The following is a 26687-nucleotide window of genomic DNA, read 5'->3' on the forward strand; positions in this document are numbered from 1 at the left end:
TTTGTTATTTCACTAAACAAACCAAAGCTGGTCACCTTGATTGCATATCATACTTCTCAGATGTCCAGCATCATCAGCAGAGTGTGTAATATTGGTTTAATGTCGCAAGCAGAAAACTGAACCTCCCCATTTAACCTCTGCTGCCTCCAGAGGGCTTGTTTTTAATTACCAGAGGCTAACAGGCTGACCTTGGGCATGCTGCACTCACTTTGAATCTATGCTTGCTGAGATCTGCTCTGATCTACAGGGAATGATGGGGTCAAAAGAAAGACTTTATGTTTAGTTTTTGTCTGTCTCCACATTTGCATGTGCTATTTCTATATCAAAAAATGGTTCTGTTTAGACATATTGTATTTTGTTATACATGCACACTTCTAATAATGGCAAATGGCATCAAGCTGCCTCTGCCTCCAAGCAAAGAAAAAACATAATATGCAAACGTAAATTTAGCTTTTACCCATTTTCTTTTAACACCATCGTTGCAATCCCATTAGCTATTATGTTCATTTTGCTATTTTCTGTCATCATACAAGCTCTGCCTTAGTGTGCTGCTCTGATGCTTTTCATAAACAAAGATACAATATATGTCAAAGAAGCTGTGTTCTCATATGAAATAACCTCAAAACAACTTTTAAGAGTGCAGAGAGGGGAAAAAAAAGATGAGAAAAAGAAAACAAAAAAGCCTTTAGCTGCACTAAAGGAGGCTTTCACCTCGTCCTCAGGTACCCCAGAGTTGGAGCTTTGACTTTCAGCTTGACCCTCATTACCATGAACCTTTTGCTGCCCCCACCTGGCTAGAAGTTATGAAGAAGGGCCCATTAGGTGTGAGAGAGTCAACTGAGGGAAGCAGGCAGATGTCTTCTGCTTAGGGAGACCAGCCTTGGCAAAATGCATCATCCCTTTAATACCACAGTGCTCATTAAACTGACAGTGTCCTCCTCCATTGGTAACACCAGCACACAGCCAGATGTCAGACAATGCTGCAGTCATTCATGAATTAATAATTACTATTGGTTATATTTTTTTCATAGATATTTCAGGTAGATGACATATTTTTGAACTGATTCATTAGCCTCGCCATGGTTTCAGTTTTTGACTAAAGTAATTTCACTCAGCAAGAAGCGACTGTTTTTCTGTTTAAGCACACCACATCACAAGGAAGAGAAGTCACAACAGCAGTAGACCTGTTGAGTATGAGTGTCTCTGCAGTCTCATTTTAAGTGTCTCACATTGGAGTGCAGAACTACGGTATTAAAATATGGCTCGTGTTAGTTTCTATGAGCTCATTTCATATGGTCTCTTTTGAAATGTAATGTTTTTATTTGCTTTTCAACATGAGAAGGTAAATAACATCACTATCACTATCTTAAAATAAAATGTTGCAAATGTAGCTGAATCTTTGAAAACTTCATCGCAAACTAGCATCACGGCAAATATTAGTTTCCAAATAGCTTGTGTCATTTAATTACCACTGTAAGAGTGCGTAAAGGTCTTAAAGAAAAGCCTTCAGACCACACACACCGAACTGTGACTTCTTTCATTTCTGTCCTTGAATCCCTTATGGTAGGTTAGTGCACCTTTCATCTGCCTATCCCCTTGATTGTATTTATTGTTCTTTGGCTTTTGGAGTGTTCCGCGTCATGAGGGGAACCATTGCTTCTCACCCCATGGCACTGACCTGCTAATCAGCACTGGCATCCTGACTGTGAGCAATTTGAGGCAAAGTCTAATTATGTCCTTTTTCCGGGACAATAAAGTTCTTCCCATTCAAGGTCAGGGGCTTGCTGTCAACAGGTCTGTTAGCAAACATCTGTCCAACAGACTCTTTTACTGATCGCTCAGTGGAGCCTGCAGTGACAGGCAGTAAATGAAGACTACTCTCTTTCATTCTCTTTTTCTGTCACCGTTTCTCTCCCGAGTCCCCACCACCCACGACACACCTCACCCTCTCATATACACACCACTGACATTAACTAAGTTGAGCTCAGATGAGAAGAAAATAGAGTGAGGTGCACTCCTGTGTGTGATTTTTTTCAGACAAAAGGCTGTTTGTGAAGGAGGTGGAGGCAGTGCTATCATTGTGGAAACATAATCAGTCTGTCATTTCCGCTGCCCATGTGCTGTTGTTATCCCCAGGTCCCCTGGAAGAATAGACCTTTTGTACTGCCGCTTGTGTGGCAGCGATAAAGTTTCCTACAGGAGCACATATGTGTTTATATCTTGAGATATGTGCATCGACATAAAGTGCTTTGTTTGGCTTTGGTCTTCATTGGAACCGCCAAAGGTGAAGACAGCATGGCTGGGTGGCTTTTACCCCCAACCACACAAATGCAATCTGTACGTGGCAAGTCGAACCAGGAAATGAGACAAGGTTTACTGATTGGCCAACGGAAGACGACTTAGATCCTCTCTGACAGCACCATCTGACTGAATAATACAACAAACCATGAGGTTCACCTTGTCTGAGGACAGCCAGCCAGTGAGAGAGTTAAACGTGAGCTATCTGCCCGATGGAGTGAGGTCTAAGGCGACACACATTTTCTCGGACAGTAGCTCTATTTGTGAGACCCCTGCTATTTGCAGTAGGAGACAAAACCCAATTGCATCATTTACCTGGTAACCAATCAATATAGTTGTGGGATGTCAAGAACAGGCAGTGGTGTGGGACTGCTGGACACTGAAGGCACAGAAATACAAGCACCATAATCGTATTTTAAAATTCAGATTGAAATAATTAAAAAATTAGCTGTCAGCTGTTTATTTCTTATATTTCCAAATTTTGCTAGTAATGCATTTTACCACCAAGTCTAGTATCTGCAACATAATCAGCTTTGGAGGTAGAATTTAAATTGATCCCTCAAAGTTATTTGAACCACACTACTGTGTGTCAAATTCACTAAAACTTGGAAATCTTACTAAGTTAACCCCCCCCCAAAAAAAAACAACAAAAAAAACAAACCCAAATCATCAACAACAACATATGTTTAACATATTCAGTGATAGCAATCACAGTAAGGGTTGGTTTGTGGAATGGAACTGTCTCACACGGAAGCAAGGGGACGAATCACAGAACAGAATCTTCAATAGGAAGTGGTGTAGATCTTGAGAAATGAGAGATCTTTGCTAGCACACTTGCATCCACTCGGCAAACTTTTCTCTGTGATGAGTGGAAAATAGGGGCTCCAAGTATTTTGAATGAAAGCCATCTCTGTGTGGTTTTTAAGACTGCTGTCTCTCTCTGGGTTCAGCCTTTGAAATACAGTTAAGACCTTTGATGGAGGTTCTCTGCCAGCCTCATGGAAAGAGAGGAAAGACGTAAAAGAGAGAGGGGGAGATCAAGGCAGACACAGAGGCAGAATGAGTTCTAGGGAGAGGAAAAGACAGAATATAAAACTTTGAATGTTTGCTGGATTTGGATGTTAACGCCTTGCGGGTTTCTCCACCTCCCTACAGCAACTGTATGCCGCCCAGCTTGCCAGCATGCAGGTCTCTCCAGGAGCCAAGATGCCTCCACTCCCCCAGCCACTCAATGCGAGCGGGCCTATTTCTCCCTCGTCTCTGAAGAATGACAAGAGTTCCTCCAGCCCCATTACTCAAGTCAAGGTACAGCCCTCAACTCTTTCACACAGCCCACCCACAAGCCCAGGCCTTGAGAGGTACTTGACCTAGCCTAGCCTAGTTGGTGTTGCCTGAATAAACTAGCACCTACACCATTCACTACTTCAGTGTTATAGTCAGTCAGCGGTGAGCCCAGCTTCCAGCAGGCCATCAATCTCTGGGGCTTTAACATGGTACTTTCTCCTAAACAGAACTGTGTGGACATGATTTCTATAACTATTGCTGCTCCAAGCCAACATTTTTTCCCTCTCAATGAAAATTCATTTATTCTAGTTTGTAACTGAAAGGGGAGGGGAAAAGCAATGTGTATTTGCTGCCCAAAGCGAAGCAAAAAAAGTAGGATTGACAACTTTCTTTGCTTTGCAAACAAACCAATTGCAGGAAGTGATTTCTGCTGCTGTATGGCAAGACGCAACTCGACCTCCATGCAAAGGAAAAGCCCCATACATCATTCCCACTCACTGAAGCTATAATCAAGAACATACGGTCATTTGATGTAGTTTAGCTTAATAGTATCACAATGGAGGAAGGGCATAAATCATGTCTAAAGACAGTAGTGTAAAAGAACTCCAGTTTTTTCCCCACACACTTGTACTTGTGCGGGCACTCAAACACATAGCCATTCAGGCCCTCCAGCTCTTGGTCTTTCCATCAAACTGCCTTTAAATGAATTTCTCTATTTATCAATGTGGATTTATGTCAATTAGCCTAATAGTAACATAACAGTAATTGTATTCAAAATGATCCAAGTAAGGACAAATGTTCCTTATAATAAGGACTTGGAAAAGATTCACACATAAATAAATAGATGGCACCCATACACTGGCATCAGCCCATCTCCATCTACAGTCCAGTAGAATCAGATTGCCCTCAGTTTTGTTTGTCTCTTTTCTGCTTCACCGCATGACAAACTGTTATTGGCACAGCAATAACAAGGCCTTGGGGCAGTTTATGCTTGAGCCATATGTTTGGACAAGGAGACACTTGGGCTTTGAAAAATACAGTTAATGACAGCACAAGCCCTAATCTGATTCAAAAGACTGCTTTGTACACAGGGTGATTTAGCTTGCCCAAAGTGACATTTTTCTACTGGGTTGCAAATGTTTGAATAGTTTCTATTTACAATGATTGTCATTTTTTATGTTAGAAACATATCGAATGTACTACATTATGAGGTTGTTTGCCTGTCATTTGTGATGATCAAACAGATCACTATTGAGTGATATTATTTAAATTTTTTTTACATAAAATTCAAAGAGAGAAAAAGTAACAGATAGGGATTCTTAGCGCTCTCCATTATATACACACACTGAAAAAGCATATTTAGTCCAAGCAAGACAACCTGATGAAAGTACCATTTCAATTTTTTTTTTTAATATTAGGAATAGGCATATCAAAGCGTATCATAAAACCAAGTATGCACAAATGAGGAATGAAATTAGAAAACAAGTTAATGAAGTAGATAATGTAAGTCGACATCTGATGAATGGAACAGCTGTCTTTGATCATTGGCACTGCCGTTATCTGGTCATTATTTATTCTTCGAACCAGAGTGCAGACACAGAGAGCAGGGAGGAGGAGAGGGAGAACAGATGAAGATGTACTGAGAGACAGAATCTGCTTTAATTAGTGTGAACAAAGGCGCTGGGCAACTGTGAGGAAGATCGCAGTGGCACAGCTCCTAAGGATGCAGGAGAGGAGAGGAGAGGAGAGGAGAGGAGAGGAGAGGAGAGGAGAGGAGAGGAGAGGAGAGGAGAGGAATCTGGGAGGAGGTGTGGGTCAGGATAGAAGGATAGGGATCCTATAATTAACCAGGAACAGAGGCGAACTGTGCTGTCTGGGAATCCGGAGCTCCTCCAAAAGGAGGGGGGGGGGGCATTCACATCTGTCTTCTCTCATATTCCTATCTCTGTTGCTGCCGTAGGAGGAGGGAACACAGCCTCTCAACCTGTCTGCTCGGCCAAAGACTACAGAACTGGTCAAATCTCCAACATCCCCGACACAAAACCTATTTCCCGGCAGTAAAAGCAGCCCGAACAGTCTCCTCTGCAAGGGGGGTCTTCCCAGCCCACTTGGAGGAGGTCTGGGCAGAGGCTCATCCCTCGGTAAGACCTCAAAATGACTCTCACATCATGCATATTCACAGATTTCCTCTCGTCAGACATGTGATGTACTTAAGTGCAGACCATCCTGCAAAGCTTTCCTTACAATTTTGTTATATCACATGTTCAAAATACATGCCACTGTTGGGATGACATCTGAAGCTGTTTCCATTTTTGTGGCTAGTGTCTGCCTTAGCAGACTAATCTGGCTGTGCTCTCTTGCCTACAGATATTCTGTCAAGCCTAAACTCTACCGCGCTGTTTGGGGACCAGGACACAGTGATGAAGGCCATCCAGGAGGCTCGGAAAATGAGGGAGCAGATCCAGCGGGAACAGCTGCAACATCACCAGCAGGGCATGGAGGCGAAGCTGTCCGCCCTCAATTCAGTGGGCCTCAACAACTGCAGAATTGACAAGGTTAGGACCACTCTCACACAGTCTGTCTGTTTTAACCCTGTTTTTCAGTTTTTCTCCATTACAAGATTTTTCCGACAGGCAAAAAAAACCTGCCATTGAATACAAAGAGTTTGGATCTTTCAGTAGGCGGGGGTGCAAAAGAAACTATCCAAGAAAGTGGAACAGAGATTTTGATACAGCAGTAAACCTTAAGACTAATAATTTTCTTTAATCCAAGTCCAGGGTGGTCGTATTGATCAGAGCTGGCATAGTTTGTTGTGTACATGAATGTTTATTCAAATTAGTGTGTGTGTGTGTGTGTGTTTACAGAGTTGTGTGTTGTTGATGTTGGTGTGAGGGCCGTGACAGGCCATGGCAGTGCCCGGTGTGGGTTAAGAACACTCTGAAGTCTCTGCCCAATTAAAGCGGACTTGCAGCCCTCTCCGTCCCCTGACACGGGATAGGACGGCTTTGTACCAGGAGCACACACTCCCAGGGATTCCCTTTAAAAATATCTTCAATCGATGAGTCAATCAAGGAAAGAAAAAAGCTGTCCTCCTCTCTTCAGCTTGATGCCATGTTGCCAGTTGGCTGTGAGGAGCAGGCAGAAACTGGGAGCGATGCTCATTAATATTTCAGCACCTGACACTTTCAACCAACAGCCTCAACTAGGTCAATGTATATGTAAAAAAGTCAATGAACATCTATTTTGATTTCCCTCTAATTTGGTGTTTGGAAGAGATCACTGACTATGCAGGTGGCAATCAACTATATCCTGTAACTGAAGTGCAGCTAATAAATTGGTGCAGCCCACACAGAGGACAGAAACCGAGATTCTCCTGCACTTACCAACTTTCAAGCTCCAACAAAAAATTATCTTCACAATCAGGAACAATATATAAGCACATTTATGTACGGACAAACTGTCAAAACCTAATATACACAAATGGGCATGTTATCTTGCACAAAAATCAATTATGAGCTTTTTCTTTCATCGGTTTTGCTTGCAGCATAGCAGCTCAGCCTTTTAGCAGGCAAGCATCCTTTTTTTTTTTTTTTTTGTTCTTTCCACCTCATAACTGAATTGAACTTGTGGTCAGCCAAGCAGTAAGATTGACCATGACATGAAAACAAACAAGAACGAAACAAAAGCATTTTCAACAGACGATACACCTACATATTTTTATTTTTTTTGTAAACCTTTTTCATTTTTGAATGCGGCCTACTTTCAACCTAATTCAAAACAATTATTAAAAATTTTCCCTCATAACAGATCCAGTGCTTTAGAGTTAGTTTTTCTTTTTCTTTTCTTTTTTTGGAAGTTGGTCCACAAAGTGATAAGAATAGGGTTTTATTTAAGAATGCCAAATAAATAAATAAATAAATAAACACTGTGACTGAAGGAATGAGGTAATGTAGCATATTACTGTAAGGGTCATGAACTAAAAGGCTGTTTAATAAATGAGTGGAATTATCGGATCACCGTATTGACAACACAAAACTAAAATGTCACATAATTTTCAGCCTCTTGAATTCAAATAGACCCTCCACGCATGCCTGTGTTTCCCATGAAGGCCTTCTGCTATCCATAATTTCAAAGAGCATCACCTCGGGTAGTGTGTCTGTTAACTTTACACTATCAGTCTTGCTGAATGACACCTTCATCGGACACATGCTTGCCTCCCCAGCCTGTACAAATCACGGTGAGATATTGTCACCTCGTGGTTACAGTGACATTGGCCCTATTAGGACGATGTAAAATTAAAGACAAGCTTCATCAAGTCAGCTAAAAGAATTGCCCCATCATCTTCATCCTTTGGCTGCAATAAAGAACAGTCTGTTGTAATTCAGTGGTGAAATGAGGGAGAGAGGGAGGGAGAGTCTTTTGCTGATACAACAAGCTGACAGACCAGAAGGGTTTGAATGCCCCGGATAAAAGCTTTCACTTTGGTCAGTTTCAGAATATTAATATTTTAAGAAAGTGCCTCACCTGACATAAATACGGTGTGGTCTTTAATAGCTGCCCTCCCAGTCTCTTGTTTGGAAGTTTATCAAAGTGAAAGCTTACATGAAGAAGATTCTGGAAAGGTAACATAAATGGGATTAAGGAGAGGTTAAGATCATTCAGTGTGGCTGTTAGAGGGGGATATTAAATATTGATTTATCCCACTGTAATGACCGGGCAGAGGAGTGGGTCTAAGTGCTGCTTACAGACGGATCAATTCATCTTTTCATAGCAAGTGTATCTGAAGAGTACAATGCATTCCTCCCTAACCTTTATTACTGGGACTCTGTCGCTCCCCCTTCCTGGCCATTGACCTAGGGGAAGGCGGTGTAGATCAGACTCTCTGCTCCACAGTATACACGCCTTTAACCTTAGGACATGTAAAATATTCATGCAGATTTTCCTTCTTTTTGTCTGTTTTTGCTATATCCCACCAGTACAATAAAACCTTTTACAACCCCTTTGCAATTTACCTTTTTGAAATATTTATCTAAAGGTATTATTGTCTGCAGAGGGCAATTACTTTGTTCCATTATTTACCATCTCCTCCTCGACCAGTGGAAGCTTTTACCTAGAATGCACCGGCATGCCTACAGTCATATACAGTACATTCAAACCCATTTGTAACCATTTGAATTGTTTCCCTCTATTATGCACTGTAGCTATAACTGGTCGGGCTGTTTTCAGGGTCATGGGTGAATAAATATGGAACATCTTTGACAGTATGTTTTCACTCTCGCGATGCATGCAGAGATTCAACCACGGTGAGGTCCTGTCATCAACGTTTATAGCCTACTGGGATCTACAGTCAGTGGGTCAAAGATGCACTACTTTCTGCTTCTACATTTCCGCTGGCTCAGCAGAAACAACAACAATCATTTTAGAGGCATTTAAGCAAAGGATTTTCATTAACTGAATTCCACCATGCCTTGAGAAAGCGAATTCAGGAAACAGAAAACTAGGTTGAAAACATTATTTGGCCTTCCATGATGAGCTGCCAAAAGAAAATGAGAAAAAAACAAAGGTCCAAATATAAGCAGGGTTCAGGTCTGTTTTGCTGTTTCGTGTCGATAAGCATATCCAAGTGGTTGCACTGTGAGCACAAGTGACATGTCCAACATGGCTTGTTGGGAACATCAATAGTGTAATCATCTGTAAACTGTAATTTGTAAATTGCCAGCTAATGTGCAGTGAACACGACCTCCTTTATCTATCAGTCTTCATTACTATTAGTGCAGTGCTCATTTAATTATCAGCCTTGGCAATTTCTATTATCACAAAAGTGTTTTCAGGACAAAGTTTCAGCTTCTCCACAAGTATATCTCATGCTGTGGATATAAATCAGGAATGTCCAATCCAGGCCATAGGCCATATGTTGGACACCCCTGATATATGTAGATGAACCTTTCCACATTTTGAGATAGTTGTACGCCGAAATCTGCAGTTTATTGGCCGTGCAGGATTGGCCAATACTTGAGGCGAAAATCTGATTAGTCAGGTATGACGGATATCTCGACTGATCAACATCAATTTCTCTTGCCTTGGTTCCAATAAAATACGGCATATGTGAGGGAGGTTGCATGAGATAAAATATATTCCTCTGCTGACATGTCCCTAACTGGAATCAAAAGGTGAAAGGTCAGTGTATTAACCTATTGAACTGCCCTTTCTGCCCCACAACACCTTCCTCCTCAGTATTGATGACTACAATTGTGCATTTCCCATATCCCAAAGCTCAGCCTGTAAATATTCAAATGGAGCTTAACATACACTGGTGCTCCACAAAATCCAGACTGCTAACCTATTGGTTATAGTGGTTATACTGTCCCCTCGTGTGTGTGTGTGTGTGTGTGTGTGTGTGTGTGTGTGTGTGTGTGTGTGTGTGTGTGTGTGTGTGTGTGTGTGTGTGTGTGTGTGTGTGTGTGTGTGTGTGTGTGTGTGTGTGTGTGTGTGTGTGTGTGTGTGTGTGTGTGTGTGTGTGTGTGTGAGATGCCAGGGCTCTATTCAGGCAAAGCCCTCACAAAGACTTTGAATATAATCTTGTCTGGTTTGCAGCCCTGGAAGCAATTTTCTGCTCCTTTTCGACTGCTGTCTTGGAAATTGCAAACCAAGGCATTTTGGCTGCAATGTAAATCCTTGGCATACAAGGGTTTGCCCATCCAAATTAGATTATGCTCAGCTCCCAGACACAGGCTGTGGCCAGCAAGTGCTATTGTGAAGATTGCTTACATTAATGCTTTGTCCAATTGTTCACATTTGCCAAAAGAATAGAAAATAATGTATGACTTTGGATAAAATGTGCCTTTGCATGTGTATGTGTGTGTGCCTGCGGGCTCCCATCCCAGGTCAAGTCTTTTGCTCTCTCGCTTCCTACCCAGAAAGACATCAAGACTGCATCTTGGTCGGGTCATTTGGCAGTGGTGGCTCCATTATTTCCTGCAGTTGTCATTTAACATGGTGAATTTCTGGCGTGCCACATTTTCTCAGAAATGTGGTTGGCCCAAGTGGTTAAGACCTGTGATGCCACACTCACCGCAAGGCAGACACAACAAAAGACAAGGAAAAGAACTGGCTACAAAGAACCATTTATAGCCTGTAGCATTGTTGCGGTTAGGATATAATGGCGCCGCTGTCCAGCAAGTCTCAAGGTTTTGTCCTAATGTGAAAAGGGTTCTGGTCATACTGCAGTTTCTAATATCCCGCTGTTTGCAGCCTGCGGGGTTTGATAAGGCTGAAGACTTTAGCTCAACTTAACATTGCCTGGAAGACTCGAGGAACAGTTCTGGATCAGTGAGGATTGGAAGCCTGTAAAAGTACAAGATGTCAACACAAATGATCTCAGCAATGTGGAGATGAAAATGGGAACCAAGGACTGTGTCAAAACTGTGTCGCAGCACTTAGCTGGATATATATGACAAAGTGCTCTTCATGAGTCAGTTGGTGTCTGAGTTTTATTGAAAATGACAGAAATGTAATATTTCTCATTTAACCAGACAGGATATATAATGCATTAAAAAAAATTTAATAAAAAATCAACAAATATCTCAAAGAAGACACACAAGCATCCAGGAAAATGTCTGTTGTTTAGACTAAATGCACATTTTTAATGGGCACTTTAGGGTCACATTTTGTGGGTATGACTGTTTTTTCCTTCAACTATGAAAAAAACCCAAAAAAAAAAACCTCATCTTTTTATTAAAAGGAAACAATAAACATTAAATTGGCCCAAAGCCCAGATGGGGTTAGCTCACAATGCTTTTCTTCAATATAGTTTAAGCGCCTTAATTTAATTAAAGGCCCTTCTTACCTCTGTTTTAAACAAATGAGATAATGCCCTGGCAGGGAAAATAGGACTGGAATAGCTGGCCATCTCTGCTCTGTGTAATGTTGAGTACGGTGACTATAGAACAGATGCCAGTCTTTTGTGGCTGCTACTGTTGATTCTGCTGCTGCCTGCATTAGCCTTAGCGAAGGGACTGCTCCGGGTAAAAAAAGAGAGCAACAGCATGAAAAGAACTGCGGTTTTACCGCATGGCTGGATGTACTTAACATTTAAATGGTTCAAAACTAGCAGAAACTACTGGAAAACTGCAGACTTATAAATAACATTGCAACTGGTTACAATAAAAATACAAAACAGATGCGGCACCGAGCTGTGAGACGCTGCAGCCATGTTAAAGTGCAGTCTTTGTCTCCATCAAGGCTGGGACAGATTGTCGAGGGGTTCAGTCTGAGTCTTCACTCAAGAGCTGCAGACCACAGTGGTGACTGACACTTGATACACAAAGCGCTGCATTGTGGTCCAAACCATTGCCTTCAACTCGCCACATACCAGGTGTGTGATATAACTACAGCAAGTTCAGCACATTATCAAATATAAGTGGGTGTTCAGAGTGGTCCAGCTGGTAAAGAGTCCAATGGTGAAACTTTAAACATATGTGATCATACTTTCTAACCTTACAAAAAAAAAAAAAAAATGGATGCGATTTAGTTGAAAGATCTCACAAAGTACAGAAGTTACTACTGCCAATTTTATTTATATATATATATATATATATATATATATATATATATATATACTTTGGGGTGAAATAACATAAAACATGTCAGCCTTATTTCCAACAGAAATGAAGCTGCTTTCTGTTGAAATAATATTTGGTACATTAAAATGTTTTGGTTTACAAACATTGCCAGCCCCATGATGAGCCGTATGCGGTTTACCTCAACACATCTCAACACAAAGAAGTCAAAGAAAAAACAATTATGTTTGGTGCTAATTTAATAAACATACTTGAACAATCTGTTCCACATTCCTGTGATTAAAGGTAATCACCATAATAAGAGCTAAGAAAATGTATATAGTACATACCTCTCTGTCATGAATATTGCCTAGTACGGGGAAACATCTCTCTTCCTTTGTGAAGTTCCTTTCAAAGAATATACACATACTAAAGTTGTTCCACCACCAAGAAACAGACGAGATCTGCTGTGGTGTGATAATCCACTGATCCATTTTCTATACCGCCTTTTCCAACATCGAGTCGCAGGGTGCTGAAGACAATCCCGGCTGACTGCGGGTGCAACATGGAACAACAAAAATGACCCCCCAAGCCCTACTCGAAATTGAACTGGGGATACTGCTAACCTTACCACAGTGTGATATGCATTGTAGTTTCTGATGTAGTAAAAGAGATCAGAATACCAAAGACACGTTTACTTTTATTTCGCAACAACCTGAGCTGACTCAAGAAACTGCATGCTGATCTGCACCACGGTCTAGCCTACTCTTCACTACACTTTTCTTTCATCTGTATTTGAACACTCACCGGTCATACGGCTTCCCCCATAGCCTAAAGCTCTTTGCAAAGCAGAAAGTGAAGTAGTGTAAGGATCGGCAGTGTGTTACCTAAATATAGGGCAGGAGTAGGCACAATGCACAGGGGCTGTCTGCCACCCGCCTCTGCCCAGAATACACCCTGCGGGCAGAGCAACAGGCCTCCGGCACATGTTCTGTGGCCAGCTAAATTAAAGCCCTCTTTACAGCAGTGACAAGGGCTCTTTTGGGTTCCCTTGCCCAAGAAGTTTCATGAACCGCTCTGGATTTGCTTTCAACCCCCGTCTCTCTCTCTCTCTCTCTCTTCCTCCCTGACTCCCAGTGTCACCCGGCAGGCGAGGGACTACATTGGTCAGCCATGTGCAATTTATCTCTTCCATCTATTAATCAGACTTTAAAGAAAAGACTATGCAAACTGTGCAGTCGCGATTTTTGTGGGTGGCAGTTCTCCACTACAACTGGGAGCGCACTGCTATAATTTTAGTTGTGGGATGGAGAGCTGCATGCTGAAGTCATTTAAGGGAGGGACCAGTTGCACGCCAGCCGTTGTGGTCGGAGTGGGTGTGGAATAATGTGCACTGTCACATCTTTTGTTTCCTGTCTGTTCATCTTTGTAGGTTTTATCATTAACGTTCATTTGTTCTTGCCTCCTTCATTGTTTAAACAATCAATTTTCTGTGTGCCTTTTAAGATGTAGGAGGAGTTGTTGTCGATATTTCTTCCCGTCAGTGTTCTCTCATCATTACCTTGGACTTTGCATTATAAATATGCTGATGAGCACAGCCATACACTGATGGGCTCTCTCTTTTTCAGTCTCTCCCTCACTCTTCCTGGCAGGATGGCTGGCTTCCTCAGTTACTGCATGTCCTTTGCTACTTCTCTGTGTCAGAGTGATCAGTAAAAATTTAATGACACTATAAAATAATAAAACTGCCATTAATTTATCACAGCACTTGATGCGTGGGCAGTAAAGAAGCATTAGTTCACTGAATATTTTTCAACATTAAAACAAAACCCTGATGCTTTGCAGATAATTGATGGCCCTAATTCTAACTATACTTCTAATTCACAGATATAAATTACCAAACTTATAACCAATAAGTATATTAAGCTCAGTGTATAAAATTTTATGAAAATTTGTGGTACCATATTGCACAGATAGTCTGATATTAATTAGCATAGTTAATACAGGAAAGGGAGGAATACTTACTGTAATTAGTTTGCTATATGATGGTGTTAAATTGTGCCTCACATAAAACACATAAGATGCTCTTGACATGCTCACAAAAAACACCCTGCTATCTTTTCTATGTCAGACCGACTGAAGTAACCTCAAGGATCCAGAGAGAAGAGCCTGATTCAGTCTCGCTTAAAGCCGTGCAACGTGGACTAATCATATGACTTGGTGCGGTGGAGAAAGAAGTTCAGCACTGGGCTGGTTATTAATAAAATTCATTGATGGATGGCCCCTGTTCTCTCTTCCCCTCAGTCCAACATGATGCTTAATGATCATGAGTTTATAAAAGGACTTGATTGATCAAGAGGGGCCAACGAAGCGCAGAAGAGGGACGAGATGACTACTTCATTACAGACACACGGCACCCATGAATGCTGTGTCTTCCTAGTGGACTGTCCAAGTAGCATCTGAAGCAGCGCCGTTGCCCATCCAGCTAATCGCACTTCAGTCACTTTGTCATCAGGCTGCTAGCTTCTTTCATTAAGAGCAATAATGTGGCTGGGTGATGAATACGACTCTCTGTGCGTGCGCCTGCGTGCACTACTTGCTTAACACAGAATGTGACAAAAAGAAAGGCACCACACTCCATCTTCTCTTTACAAAGTGTCCTCTTGCCCAGCAGGGACCACCGCATATGTCATAATTAGAAAACACTTAAGTAAGCAAAGGGCCGTCAGATAGACAGCCTCTAATCACAGGCTATAAGCAGGTAGTGGTTAATTGTATATCAGAATCACTCAACTGACCATAAATAATGACTGCTTCTTCCTAAGTATGATGGTAAATTGCAGAGCGCTTTATGTCTCTCTCTCGGTCCTTTCTCTTGAGAAATAGTTCTTGGGATAAATAAAAGCATGCGCAAAATAAAAACACTGTGAAAAGCATCAAATGGACTTGAACTCCCTTCATCTTGTCATATTTTTTTTTTTACCCTCAAGAAGAAAAAAAAAAAGGTCATACAAAAGAAAAATCATGTTCGAGAGATTTCTTTTATTTTGATCAAATGCACTGTAATTTATTATAATTTTTTTGTGTGTGGCTATTGTTGCAAACTGGATCTTACTGAAAATGAAAAGAGACCAAAGTGAATCAAGCTTAGCTCAAAAATAAACGTTTTTGTTCACAATGCTTAGGTCCGCTAAATTTTTCATTACCTTTTCCTAATAGCAGAAACAAATGCTCCCTTGGGAAGGGTGGGGGGGGGGACAAAACAAAACAGCGATGTGCATTACAACGGAGGAACTCAAAGTTTAATGCGTGTGTTGGTGTCTGTGTGTGGCAGGGGAGCTTTTAGTATTGTGAAGGGACTTTACCTGAGTGTCAGTTCTGTCTACACGTTATAGACTTGTTCAGAAAGGAAAGAGGCAAAGGTCAACGCAGACAGTATGTCTTTGGCAGAGATTGAACGCACACCCTGGGAGTAAAACAAATGCTCTTTTTTTTTTTTTTTTTTGAATGGTGGCAACATGCCTGCTTTTAGTGTCATCCAGGCAAAACCTACGGGGGGAGAGATTATTTGTATCATGCAGAGTCAAAGTGTCCATCTCCTAGTTGAGTCTTTAGAGAGGAAGACAGCCCTTTGCTAATGCCCTGTGTATTCACTGAGGAAGTAGGTCATTCAACAATGGAACCAGCAGCAGTCGGCACTCTCCCCTTGCATAATACATTAAGTGTAATGTGCGGCAACTATTCAGAGGCCCCCCGAAAGCTGTTATTTTATTCTGTAAATGCACACGGACATGACATTTAATATTGTCATGGAGCGTTGAATGACAGGGTTTCATTGTGCGTCAAGTACAACATGATGCCAAGTTTAATCTGAGCACAAAGCAACATGACAAACGGGAAAACACGGTGTGTTCTCCAAAGCATGAACTCTGAATAAATGATGGGCGCTGAGCTCTGGGCGCTGTAGACTAGAAGGGAGGATGTAAGGAGAAGATTACAGAGGAAAATCTGAGCACTGCAAAGAGGGCCACGGCCCCATTGTGTGCTTGGGATCACAAAGTATCCTTCTGTAAATCTATTTAGAGCACCCCTGGCCCTCACTGTCTCTCTGCCTCCTGTCATCCATTATAACGGCTGCTGAATAGAGAGATGAGGAAAAAGCTACATCCAGCTCATGTCAAAAGAGCAGCTCTTCAAAACAACCTGCATTTATCAAAGACACTATATTTTCTTTTCAAATTTTCAGATTCCTGATGGAGTTATTTTTTTTCCTTCTGCCTTTTTTTCAATATAAAAATGTGCTTGTTCGTTTACCTCACTGTTTGTGTTCCCATGCAGGAGAGAGCGCACTTTGAGAGCATTGGGCACCACCTCAGCAAGCTGGGTGAGGAAGCAAAGATCGGCCACAGAGTTATTGACCTCACAAGGCCAGAGGATCTGGATGGTAAGAGAACACTATTCATGTCTAGCTCTCTCTTTCTTTGTTATTCCACATACAATCATTGTATTTGTATTTGATCTTTACAATTTCACTGAGCCTTGGGGTGAATTCTCTGCTAAACCCTTAAGAATGTAGGTGGATTCTCTACACAATGGAAAGTAATTATTTGTTTTGCAAGCAAAAGGAGTTTTGATGGCTAATAAAGCCTGCAACTCTGTGCCTGAGTATTCAGTGGAGAGTGGTTGGTATGGGTGTGTGCAGAAACATGTAGGTGTGCACAAGTAAGATGTGGGGGTTGGGGTGAATGCCGTTTGAAATGAGCCGTGGCTCCAAGGTTTTCACAGGTAGGTGAGCGGAGGACAAGGCTGCCTGAAGACAAAGCTGGCTTTTTTCCAAGCTCAACTCCTGTTGCTGTTGTGCTCGTTTGAGGTCCCGGGCACAGGGGTGCAAATTCGTATTACACCAAAGTGACAAACCGTCATCTGCTTTTGTGGTGCTGGCTCCTTCACTCGAGCAAGGAGTACCTCAGTGCACTAATGTTTGTCCGATATAAATATTTGTGGCAGTTTCCATGGCACTTCAGAGCCAGAGCAAAGAGGAAAATGGTTCTGACTCATCTTTGATCCCTCAAAGAGTCTGAAGTCAGAGTGATAGATATTTCTCAGGACAATGCAAGCCATCAGCACGGTTATATTTTTAAGTAGCAGTTGTGACTCAATTCCCACTTTGAGGAAGATCAACAGTCCAGTTACTTCACATAAAGTTTGACTTAAAAAAAAAAAAGAATCCCATTGAAATGTTAGTTAACCAACTTGAAAGCAAATGCCTTTTTATAGCATGTCTAGTTTCTCAACATACCTAATATCCAAGTTGAGAATTAGAGGTGTTTTTAGCAGATTCATTGTTTCCCATGTGAGTCACCGTGGAAGATCCCAATCCCACCAGTGTGACTCCTCGGACAGATGTGTCCCCTCCCCGCTCATTCTCCCAATGGGAACCCTCCCTCTGTGGCTACTGTAGAGTCAGGACCGAAACAGAGCGTGCACCAGGGCAGTTGTGTCCTTTTAAGTCCTGTTCAGGACTGAGGGAAGGGCTCGCGCCATACGCCTCACATCAGTGTTCCCAGTGGGCTATGGATTAGGAGCAGGCAGAGGTTAGGGGAGAGGAGAGGTCCTCTTCCCAAGGGGAAATGGCTGGGAGGCAGGGCAGCACACATAATTCAGAACTCATAGTCACTGTTTCTTCTCCTAATCCACAAATTAAAAAAAATAAAAAATAAAAAAATATATATACATATATATACAGTATATGCATCTATAAGCTTCACCAACAGGAAGACACATACAGCCGAATGATGTGAAGGAGTATTTCAAAATGTGGACCACAACGTGTTTACTCTTCTGAGGACATGTTTGCTTTTGAAATCCTGGTGAGGATTTTCTCCTCCTTGAACCATTGGTGGCTTGGCTCCCTCACATACCTTGGTATATAGAAATATAGCGTATAGGTCTACTTGCAACAAAGAGGTCATGAAAATGTCAGCGTGAAAACACACAAAATGTTAGCATTTTGCAACAATGGACATATGCTTCAAAAATATCTTAAACATCTTTTTGAAAGTAATTTCATTTTGGGACTAGTTTAGAACTAAAAGGGAAATTAATGGGAAAAGTGTGTGTGTGTGTTGTTGTTTTTTAACATACTTTTCCCAAGTAGATCAGAGCAATGCTGCATATTCGTTTGCGTTCCTGAAAAGGAAAATCACTGGGTGCACCTCTCAACCCGCACACCGGGTGTGAATGTCCCTCGCTGTGCAGCAGCTCTCCCTCTAGAACAGAGCAGCCACATTGAGCAGGCACGGCGTACAGCCGACGTCTGTTATCACAGCAGTTCACAGAAAGCTTTCGGTTGTTTAAGCTAATATTTACAAAGCATGCAGCAACCAAGGTCCGAGCAACTTCAATCAGAAAAAAAAAAAAAAAAGTCATAAAGGCATAGGAATAGATAGGATTTCCATCTTTTAACAAAGCCACGAGTAACATGCGTGATCCCACTGCAAATTCATTAGGTATTTTTAAGCTCTGATGAAAACATCACCAAATACTACAAAAGCCTCAGTCAGCCGGCCAGACGCTTTGTTCATTCACACACGGCAATAAGACGCTGCCGTATAGCTGTATGTTTGTCTAAACCGCCCCCCATCACTGAGGGTCCACGGAGAACAAAGAGGTTGTTGAGGGATGAAGCAGGAAAATTAATTAATCTAAAGGCCCAATGAGATGATATCAGCTGAGGGAAAACAATGAGCCAGAAGTGTCTTTAACAGAATCTTTGTGGAATAGGATCAGAGGAGCAGTTGTGTTGCATTGTTGTTACAGATCACAAGAGCTCTGAGCAACTGATGTAGAGAAACCCATCACCAGGGAAGTTTTATATGGGTTGCTTGTTTGAGGAGGTTTCTGCTGTTGTTTTTCCTCCACTGTGAGGCCGTGGGAATCCAGCTCTGCTTTTTATTGCCGAGGACTTTCCCTTGAAAACAACTTAAGATGAGGGGGCTCAGTCGTAATGATTTATCAAGTGACAACAATAGTCGGATGGGTCAACAAAATCAATGAGAAAGTTGCATTTTGAAGTTGACAAATTCAGATTCACCCCAAACAGGACAAATGTGTTTACACCCCAGTTTTCACGGGAAGCTGGGAAGCTGTGAAAGATTAGACTTTACTTTCAACAAAAGTGCATAAGAGAGCCGGTGGAGCACACAAAAGTGAAAGCCGCAGCTTGCATGTTGAAACAAGCTGGCTGTTTGTTCTTAAGGTCCCACGTGCGCACACGCACACACGCACATGGTCTGAAATCTTCAATCATTCTGACTAAAAAAAAAAAAAAAAAACAAACAGAATAAATGACTGACATGTTGTAATTGGGCTTGGTTCTCTTCTAATTTGTAATGGTTTAATTAGCATGCCATCAGCTCAGGTTAGAGGGGGGCCACTAAGCGCTGCATTCTGCCTGTCCATACACATAAATCTCACCTCATCCTGCTCTGAGGGAGAGGCTCTATTGTCAGAAGTAAATGCCTCCAGTCAGAGGTGTTAGATTTGATCCCAACAGGGAGGGCTTGGCAGGTTTGTGTGATTGTTGCCTGCTCACCGAGGCTCATCCTCTTGAGCGGATTCCTGGGTGACATTATGTGTCTGCCCACAGAACAAAGATGAGTAAGGAGGAGACACAGGGGCAGCGCTACCCTCTGGCTGGGTACACTGTCGAGTCTGAGCCTGCAGCTCACAGGTGCGATAGACTTTGGGGCCTCACTACATTCTCTCTCCATTTAGAGCCTTTTTCTTTCTTCTTTTTTTTTTTTTTTCCTGTTTCCTCATTATTTGCTCTCCTCTTCTCATGCTTTATCCCCTCCCCTCACACACACACAATCATTCTTTCACACTGTAATTCATGCTGCTCATCTGCGGTGTTTCCAGGAGAGACAAATTAAAAGGGGATTCTCATATCGCTCTGTCACACTTGAGCTGCGAGCCTCATGAATCACAATAAATTCTATTAAGCAGCACATCCTCTGTTTCGCTCCCTCCACAGCTACCACCCAGGGGGCCTGGCCCTGGCACTGCTAAACATCTGTGTTTATTTACACAATCAGATGCCTAACTAACTGTCTCCTAAAAGTCCTGCCCCTCCTGAAAAAAAAAAAAAAAAAGAAAAAGGTTTTTCATGCTCATAGCAAAATATCAGCGCAGCGAAAATTCTGAAACGCTGTTGCATTACATTGCTGTGTTTATGCACTGGATGCCTCAGATTAAGTCACACATAATCATAATAACCCTGAAGCCTTGCACTACTCCATATGATATTCTTTTAAAAACCCTATTTCATGTAGGTATTCTCTGTGTTCATACTGTAATAACAATTGGTTAAAAGACCTTGCTTCTATTTCAGGTCAAAAGTCTGAGTCGGCTTGATACTTCCACCACATTCTTTAGAAATCCAAGAGCGCAGCACCTGCCTCGGTGCAACTTAAGATGATGTAACACTCATGTTGTTCAAGTCTGCAGCTTTCTGTAGCGTCTGACAGGCACTTTTCTGTGTGCGATCATGTGCTGCAAAAGATCATGCCTGATCTGGATTCACTCCAATGAGCCCAGTCACGTGGCTGGTTTCCTGGCTAACTATGGATGTGGCACTAGGTGATGGCAGGCAGTTGTTTTGTCCCCCTCCCCACAAGAAGATCACCTCTGCCCGTATGCATGCACACCAGTATATAAATTGCTGAATCAGTGTCAGTGATAGAGTAATGGCACGGGAGGCATCGTAAATTACAGCAAGCGATCCCGGGGCGCAGACACTGGCTGTCGTGTCTGAGTGAGCGCTGCGCTCCTGAGCTAATGAATACCTTCATCTGGCCCAGGCAGTCAGCAGATTGCCCCGCGTTGATGGATACTGTCAGCCCTCCGCCACACCACATTTCATTGCACAATAAACATGGTTGTCAAAACCAAACAAAGTGAAATCAATTCATCCTGTACAGTGAGTGCATGCTAAATGAAATTAACGTACTGTGGGGTTTGGTGGCAGCAAAGGTAGTGTATTATTTCTGGATTCGTGATGGCTTCAGGGTCTGTAGCATTCCAGGAGGGTTAAGCAAATCGAGTACGACATGGCACCTGCAAAGTTTGAGAAAGTGCATGTGAAAATTACAAACTCATATAAATTCTCCATGTGGCAGATTTATTTAAATGGATTTGTCATTTCAGATTATTTAACTGTTATTTTTAAAGGGGGGGGGGGGGGGGGGGGGGGCAAGCATTGTGATGAAAATTTTCATACGAAATAGGGCAATTTAGAAAAATATTGCTGAGTAAAATTATATTTCTCCTGATTTAATAAAAACAACACACACAAAAAGAATACATAATGAGCACATGAAAATCCATATTAGCAAGTCTAACTTAATGCAAAACCTTTAAACAGATTTGATGTTTTTTACCCCCAAAAAATGGATACAATATTTGATCTAGTAGTATTAAATCTACATGTATTTAAGAAATTGATATTTTACTTTTTCACTATTCACAGGGGATTTCAAAATAATAAGACCTACTGGGAAAAACTCGCTGACACAGAGCGCTGAATTGTTTGACTGGTGCAAAGTCACAGTGTGAAAATACATTTTTCATTGCCCCCCCCCCAGATGAACGTGGAGATCATAAATGTTGCTGCTTAAGTGTTAGAAATGAGCTGGTGAAAATCAATTTTGGCTGCCTTTACGCTCGGACAAACAGGTTTCCTCGCAGGCAGCTGGACCTCGATCATTTTCTATGAGCATAAACCAAATCTCAGCACACCTCCATTACAACGGAGCTCTGTTGCCTTTTTCTCACTCCTTGTCTCCTGTAATGGCTTTGGAAACCAGGCCTGCTTTTCTGAGGGAAAGACACTCAAACTCTTGAGGCTGAAAATGGTGCAGCGATTTCTTCTGTGATTAGAGCAGAGTGAGGCTTCAGTGGATTTGGAATTAATGTCTCTGCACAGCCCTCCATTACTCATTAAGAGTTTGATTTTGTTTATCAACTGAAATAATAATAGAAATCAAACCCCAGGTAACGTGTGCCAAGGCTGCGACTGGAATGGTCTAATGAGAAGGCTTCACATGTGGATGATGAAATATGCATGAGTCATCCCAAGCTTTCTTTTCCAGATTTGAGATCATTAAAGATGTATCGTAGCATATGGAAGGCTTTTTTTGTCTTATTTTTCGAGCCTTGTTTATCAACATGTTTTTGTTTGTTTAAATATTCATACTGCTTTTATTTAATTCTTTCACATCTTACATATAAAAGGAAGCAAATGCGCATGCAAACAGAAATCATTATCAGTCTGATGTACAGTTTAATACTGAGAGAAACTCTCTTATGCTGATTGTGAATGGCCTGATTGAGAAACAGCACTTTGCAGAATCGGCACACTCTCTGCTGCTCGCTGATGTGTGTGTGTGAGTGTGTGAATGAGTGAGTGCGTGTGTGTGTGCGTGGAGGAAATAGAAGGAGTGCGAAAGAGTGAACCAAAGGAATTTATTTGTGCATATGTATGTTAAAATGTACTTTGGATGATAAATGTACTTTTGCTGGAGTTTGAGTTTCCTGCTTGATCTTTTTTAAAGATGGGTCTTCGTCTTCATATTCATTATTCATGTTGCCACTCATTTTTATGGACACCGAGTGTCGAACTGAACTGTGTGTGAATAGACAGAGAAGAGTATACACACAAAACAATTAAGTTTTTATGAGGAAAAAAAACTTCTTTTGAACAAACCTGAGATTTAATGTTAAGGACCGCATTACCGCCTTAAACTTACACTGTGTTCACTTTTGTGTCGCAAATCTGGTTTTATACTCAGTAAAGACGTCTAATCCTTCAGGAGGGTGTGTATCCCTGCTATCAACATCAGCGGTGGTGGCAGTGGATGAAGGAGAGTTTCAACACGGCTCGTCGTGTAATCAATGTCTTGCCTCGCTCTCTCTTCCTGTTCCTACTCGTGAATGGTTCTGCAGATAAACCCCAACCTTATTATTGTTGGCCAACAGGAGGCGCTGGTACTACAGAGGCGCGAGTCTTCAGGGAATCCCGAGGAAGAAACAACAACGAGCCCCACATTAAAAGACCAATGAATGCATTCATGGTGTGGGCGAAAGACGAACGACGCAAGATCCTACAGGCCTTCCCCGACATGCACAATTCCAACATAAGCAAGATTTTGGGTAAGACCTTTCAAATCAAACACGACAGAGGAAAATATTTAAAGGTACCATTCATGTTCGAAAGTAGACCTGCCACAGTATATTTTTCTTCATGTTTGCGACGCCAATTGAATATAACTGTCTAATTTTCATCATAAAAAATGTTTTCCTTTTTCCCTTTCTCTGACACGGACTCTTTACTTTTGTTGGTGTTTTGAGTTTGTGAGCCGACACATGCATTAAAAAACATCCAGGATGTGCAAATTTTCTTTGAACCAAAACCCCCGTGAAACGGCACCTTCGCTCTGGCGTCTTAATCATTTCGAAATGTTTTAATTCCTTACAGACATAGAAAAGCATGTTTCTGTTTATGTACATTCAAATGGATTTATTACTCTGTGATATGTGAATATCTGTCAAAGTATCTGGTGTGTAAAGAAGGTGGAGTGTGTTGTCGCGTGGGCCCTCTGTGGATCAGTTCACCTCAGCATACAGATGGATTTATAGCCCATCACTACCATAAGTGTTTGTCATGAAAAATGACAGAGACTAAATGGGTCTTGTCCCCACAGCACTGGAGTCCATACATCAGAGCTGTTAAAAGTGCTGTCATCCATGCCAGTGTGGGCCACTTCACAGTACTGGAGTATTTACTACACTGGCTTGTTGTTCCTTACTGTTTGACAGTAAGGAACAAGCATGTCTCTGGCCTCAGATGATGTGCATGGGCAGACGCTATGAAGAGGTTGTTGAGGAGTGGATCGTAAATTTTGGCACATTATTTTATTTTATTTTTTTAAAACTTCCACTTGTGGCGGGAGCGACTCTAAGGGAAATCGTCCTTTTACCCAACGGGAGCGGCTGAAGATCGCTTTAGCAAACAGAAAATATGTCTTGATTTGAAATTGTACATGCTTTGTTGGTATATTTTGCTGAGTTTTGTGTATTAACAATACGACTATTGATGATTCAACAAAATATTTACATCACTAAAATCTGAATCTACTGTGTTGTCTAGGTTCTCGCTGGAAGTCCATGTCTAATCAGGACAAGCAGCCATACTACGAAGAGCAGGCTCGTCTGAGTAAACTCCATCTAGAGAAGTATCCAAACTACAAGTACAAGCCACGGCCCAAGAGGACCTGCATTATTGACGGAAAAAAACTTCGTATTGGAGAGTACAAGCAGATGATGCGCTCACGGCGACAAGAGATGAGGCAGTTTTTCACTGTGGGGTAGGTGCGCGATCATAAACGCAAAAACGCAGACACACTAACAGTTTTAAGATGCACCAATCGGTATGCCGCGCTTTCTCTTTAGAGTTTAGAGGATAAGTGGCACTTCCAAAAGTGATAGTGGGGTCAACCTCCTTTGTATTGGTTTTTAAGAGAACAGTCTGTCAAACACATTAAAATCAAGTGTTTCTCAATAGCTGTGATTTCATAATTTTTTGACAATAGCTGTCTTTAAATGGAGCATGAAGTGCAGACATTATTACAGGATATATGCCGCAAGTATACACTTACAGAGGGCTGCAGGGCAGCAGTCTGAAGCTTAACACTTTAATTTACTGTGTGCGGTTAGCAGGAGAACCCTTCTCCAGGTGTTCCCATGTCAGTCATAAGCTTCAGCGGCTGGAGTATCAATCATCCGGCACAACAGCAGACAAGAGCGGCGCTAACCACGTATTGGTTTTATGTCACCAATAAACCGGGTCCTGTTTCTGAACGGCTACAAACGGGAGCTGTCAGGAGAACCTCCCTTTCCCCAAAATCATTTTCACAGAACCGCTGGCTTACAGTGGACGTTTGTGGGAAACCCCTAATCCAAGCTTCCCAGTTTAAGTGCCGCAACAAAGAAACACACAGCAGTTCACAGACGTGCACCTCAAGCAGAGCAGCACTCACACGTTTAACTCCTTGTCAGCACCCTTTTAATCTGCTCAGGTATGTCATATGGAGAAAAGGAGCGCGGTCTCATTGTTTTCTGTTTTTCATAAACACAGGCAGCCGCCACAGATCCCCATCACAACTAGCGCCAACATGGTCTACCCTGGGGCCATCACCATGGCGACGACTACGCCGTCACCTCAGATGACATCGGAGTGCTCAAGTGCCTCAGCGAGTCCTGAGCCGCCCATCCCCGTCATTCAGAGCACCTTCAACATGAAGCTAGAGCCCAACGCCATGGCGAACAACACCGAGCCGGTCAACGGCGAGGACGAGATGGACATGTACGAAGATTTTGAGGACGAGCCCAAATCAGACTATAGCAGTGAAAATGACACACAAGAGCCAGTCAGCGCCAACTGAGACCTCCGAAGAGGCCAAACAGAAAGCAGACACAACACTCATACAGGAGGACGCCCAGAGAGCCGGTCTGAGCAGAGGGAGGGAAAGAGCAAAAGAAAAGAAAAACCTGTACCACAAAGGTTTAAGGAAGTTTTTGGTTGTTTTTATTTTGATATAATGTACCATATTGAGGCCAGCATGCAGCTGTGGCTTCACCAGAATCAAAAGCTATTTGGTCTTAAGCGTTTCTTCAAGTGTGTGAAACAGTTTGGTTGTGGTAATTTATATCATGTTGGGTTTTTTTAATGTCATTGCTGTTTTTTTGTTTTCTTTTGTTTTCTTTTTTCATTAAAATCATGGACATTTACACAATTAGGTTGTAGACTACAACAAAAGGCAGAACTTGAAATTGAACGTTTGTCATAATCCTATAATTCTTGCAATTCTTACCTTGTTTTCCTCTTCAATTAGATGGTTTTGCTACATTACCTTACTGTTTAAGATGGGAATAATATTCTCACTCAGGTATAGTGTGCCAGCCAACAGCTTGTGAATGTTTTAGACAAGAGATAAAAAAAAGATTACCATTGCAAAAAATCTCAAAATTAATATGGAGTGATTCCAACTTATTGCAGAGGGTAAATCAACATTATTATTATTATTATTATTATTATTATTATTATTATTATTATCGTTGTTGTCAATTGTTTTTTCAAAACTGCATACTTTGTGCGGGAGTGCCAAACATTTCAAGTTGCTTCTAAAGCCTGTCACGTCTTTCGAGAGAGGCTTGGTGAGTCTTAGACAATCTCTTCATCTCTTAATGCAGCTTCATTATCCAGTCTTTCTTTAATTCACCCCAACAGAATAAACAAATAAAAACTCAGGAACTTGGAGGCAGCGAAGCTCTGCAGGAAGTTCTAACATGTTACATCAGTGGACGGTAGCTTGTGATGCAAGCTGTTCTCCGTGGAGGCCAATGCAGTGATCATCAATGAAAGTGTCCAGCCCTTTCATTTCCTCATACACGTCGTCACACAGCACCGTGAGCATCCTTCACTCGTTT

The 26687-nt window shown here is 41.9% G+C and overlaps 1 protein-coding gene across 3 annotated transcripts in view; it reads left to right on the top strand.

The window, feature by feature from the left end:
* Nucleotides 1-26212, top strand: part of sox6 (SRY-box transcription factor 6) — a 126996-nt gene extending 100784 nt beyond the window's left edge. For all 3 annotated transcript variants that reach the window (XM_080491128.1, XM_080491127.1, XM_080491129.1), the window contains 7 exons: nt 3454-3603; nt 5543-5723; nt 5950-6137; nt 16479-16584; nt 23178-23351; nt 24349-24565; nt 25336-26212. In XM_080491128.1, the coding sequence (XP_080347254.1) occupies nt 3454-3603; nt 5543-5723; nt 5950-6137; nt 16479-16584; nt 23178-23351; nt 24349-24565; nt 25336-25642 (1323 nt within the window). In that variant the 3' untranslated portion in view covers nt 25643-26212. The remainder of the gene's footprint in view (nt 1-3453; nt 3604-5542; nt 5724-5949; nt 6138-16478; nt 16585-23177; nt 23352-24348; nt 24566-25335) is intronic.
* The last annotated feature ends 475 nt before the right edge of the window (nt 26213-26687 follow it).

The sequence above is a fragment of the Lipophrys pholis genome, assembly GCF_963383615.2.
Source record: "Lipophrys pholis genome assembly, chromosome: 2".
Classification (NCBI taxonomy): Eukaryota; Metazoa; Chordata; class Actinopteri; order Blenniiformes; family Blenniidae; genus Lipophrys; species Lipophrys pholis.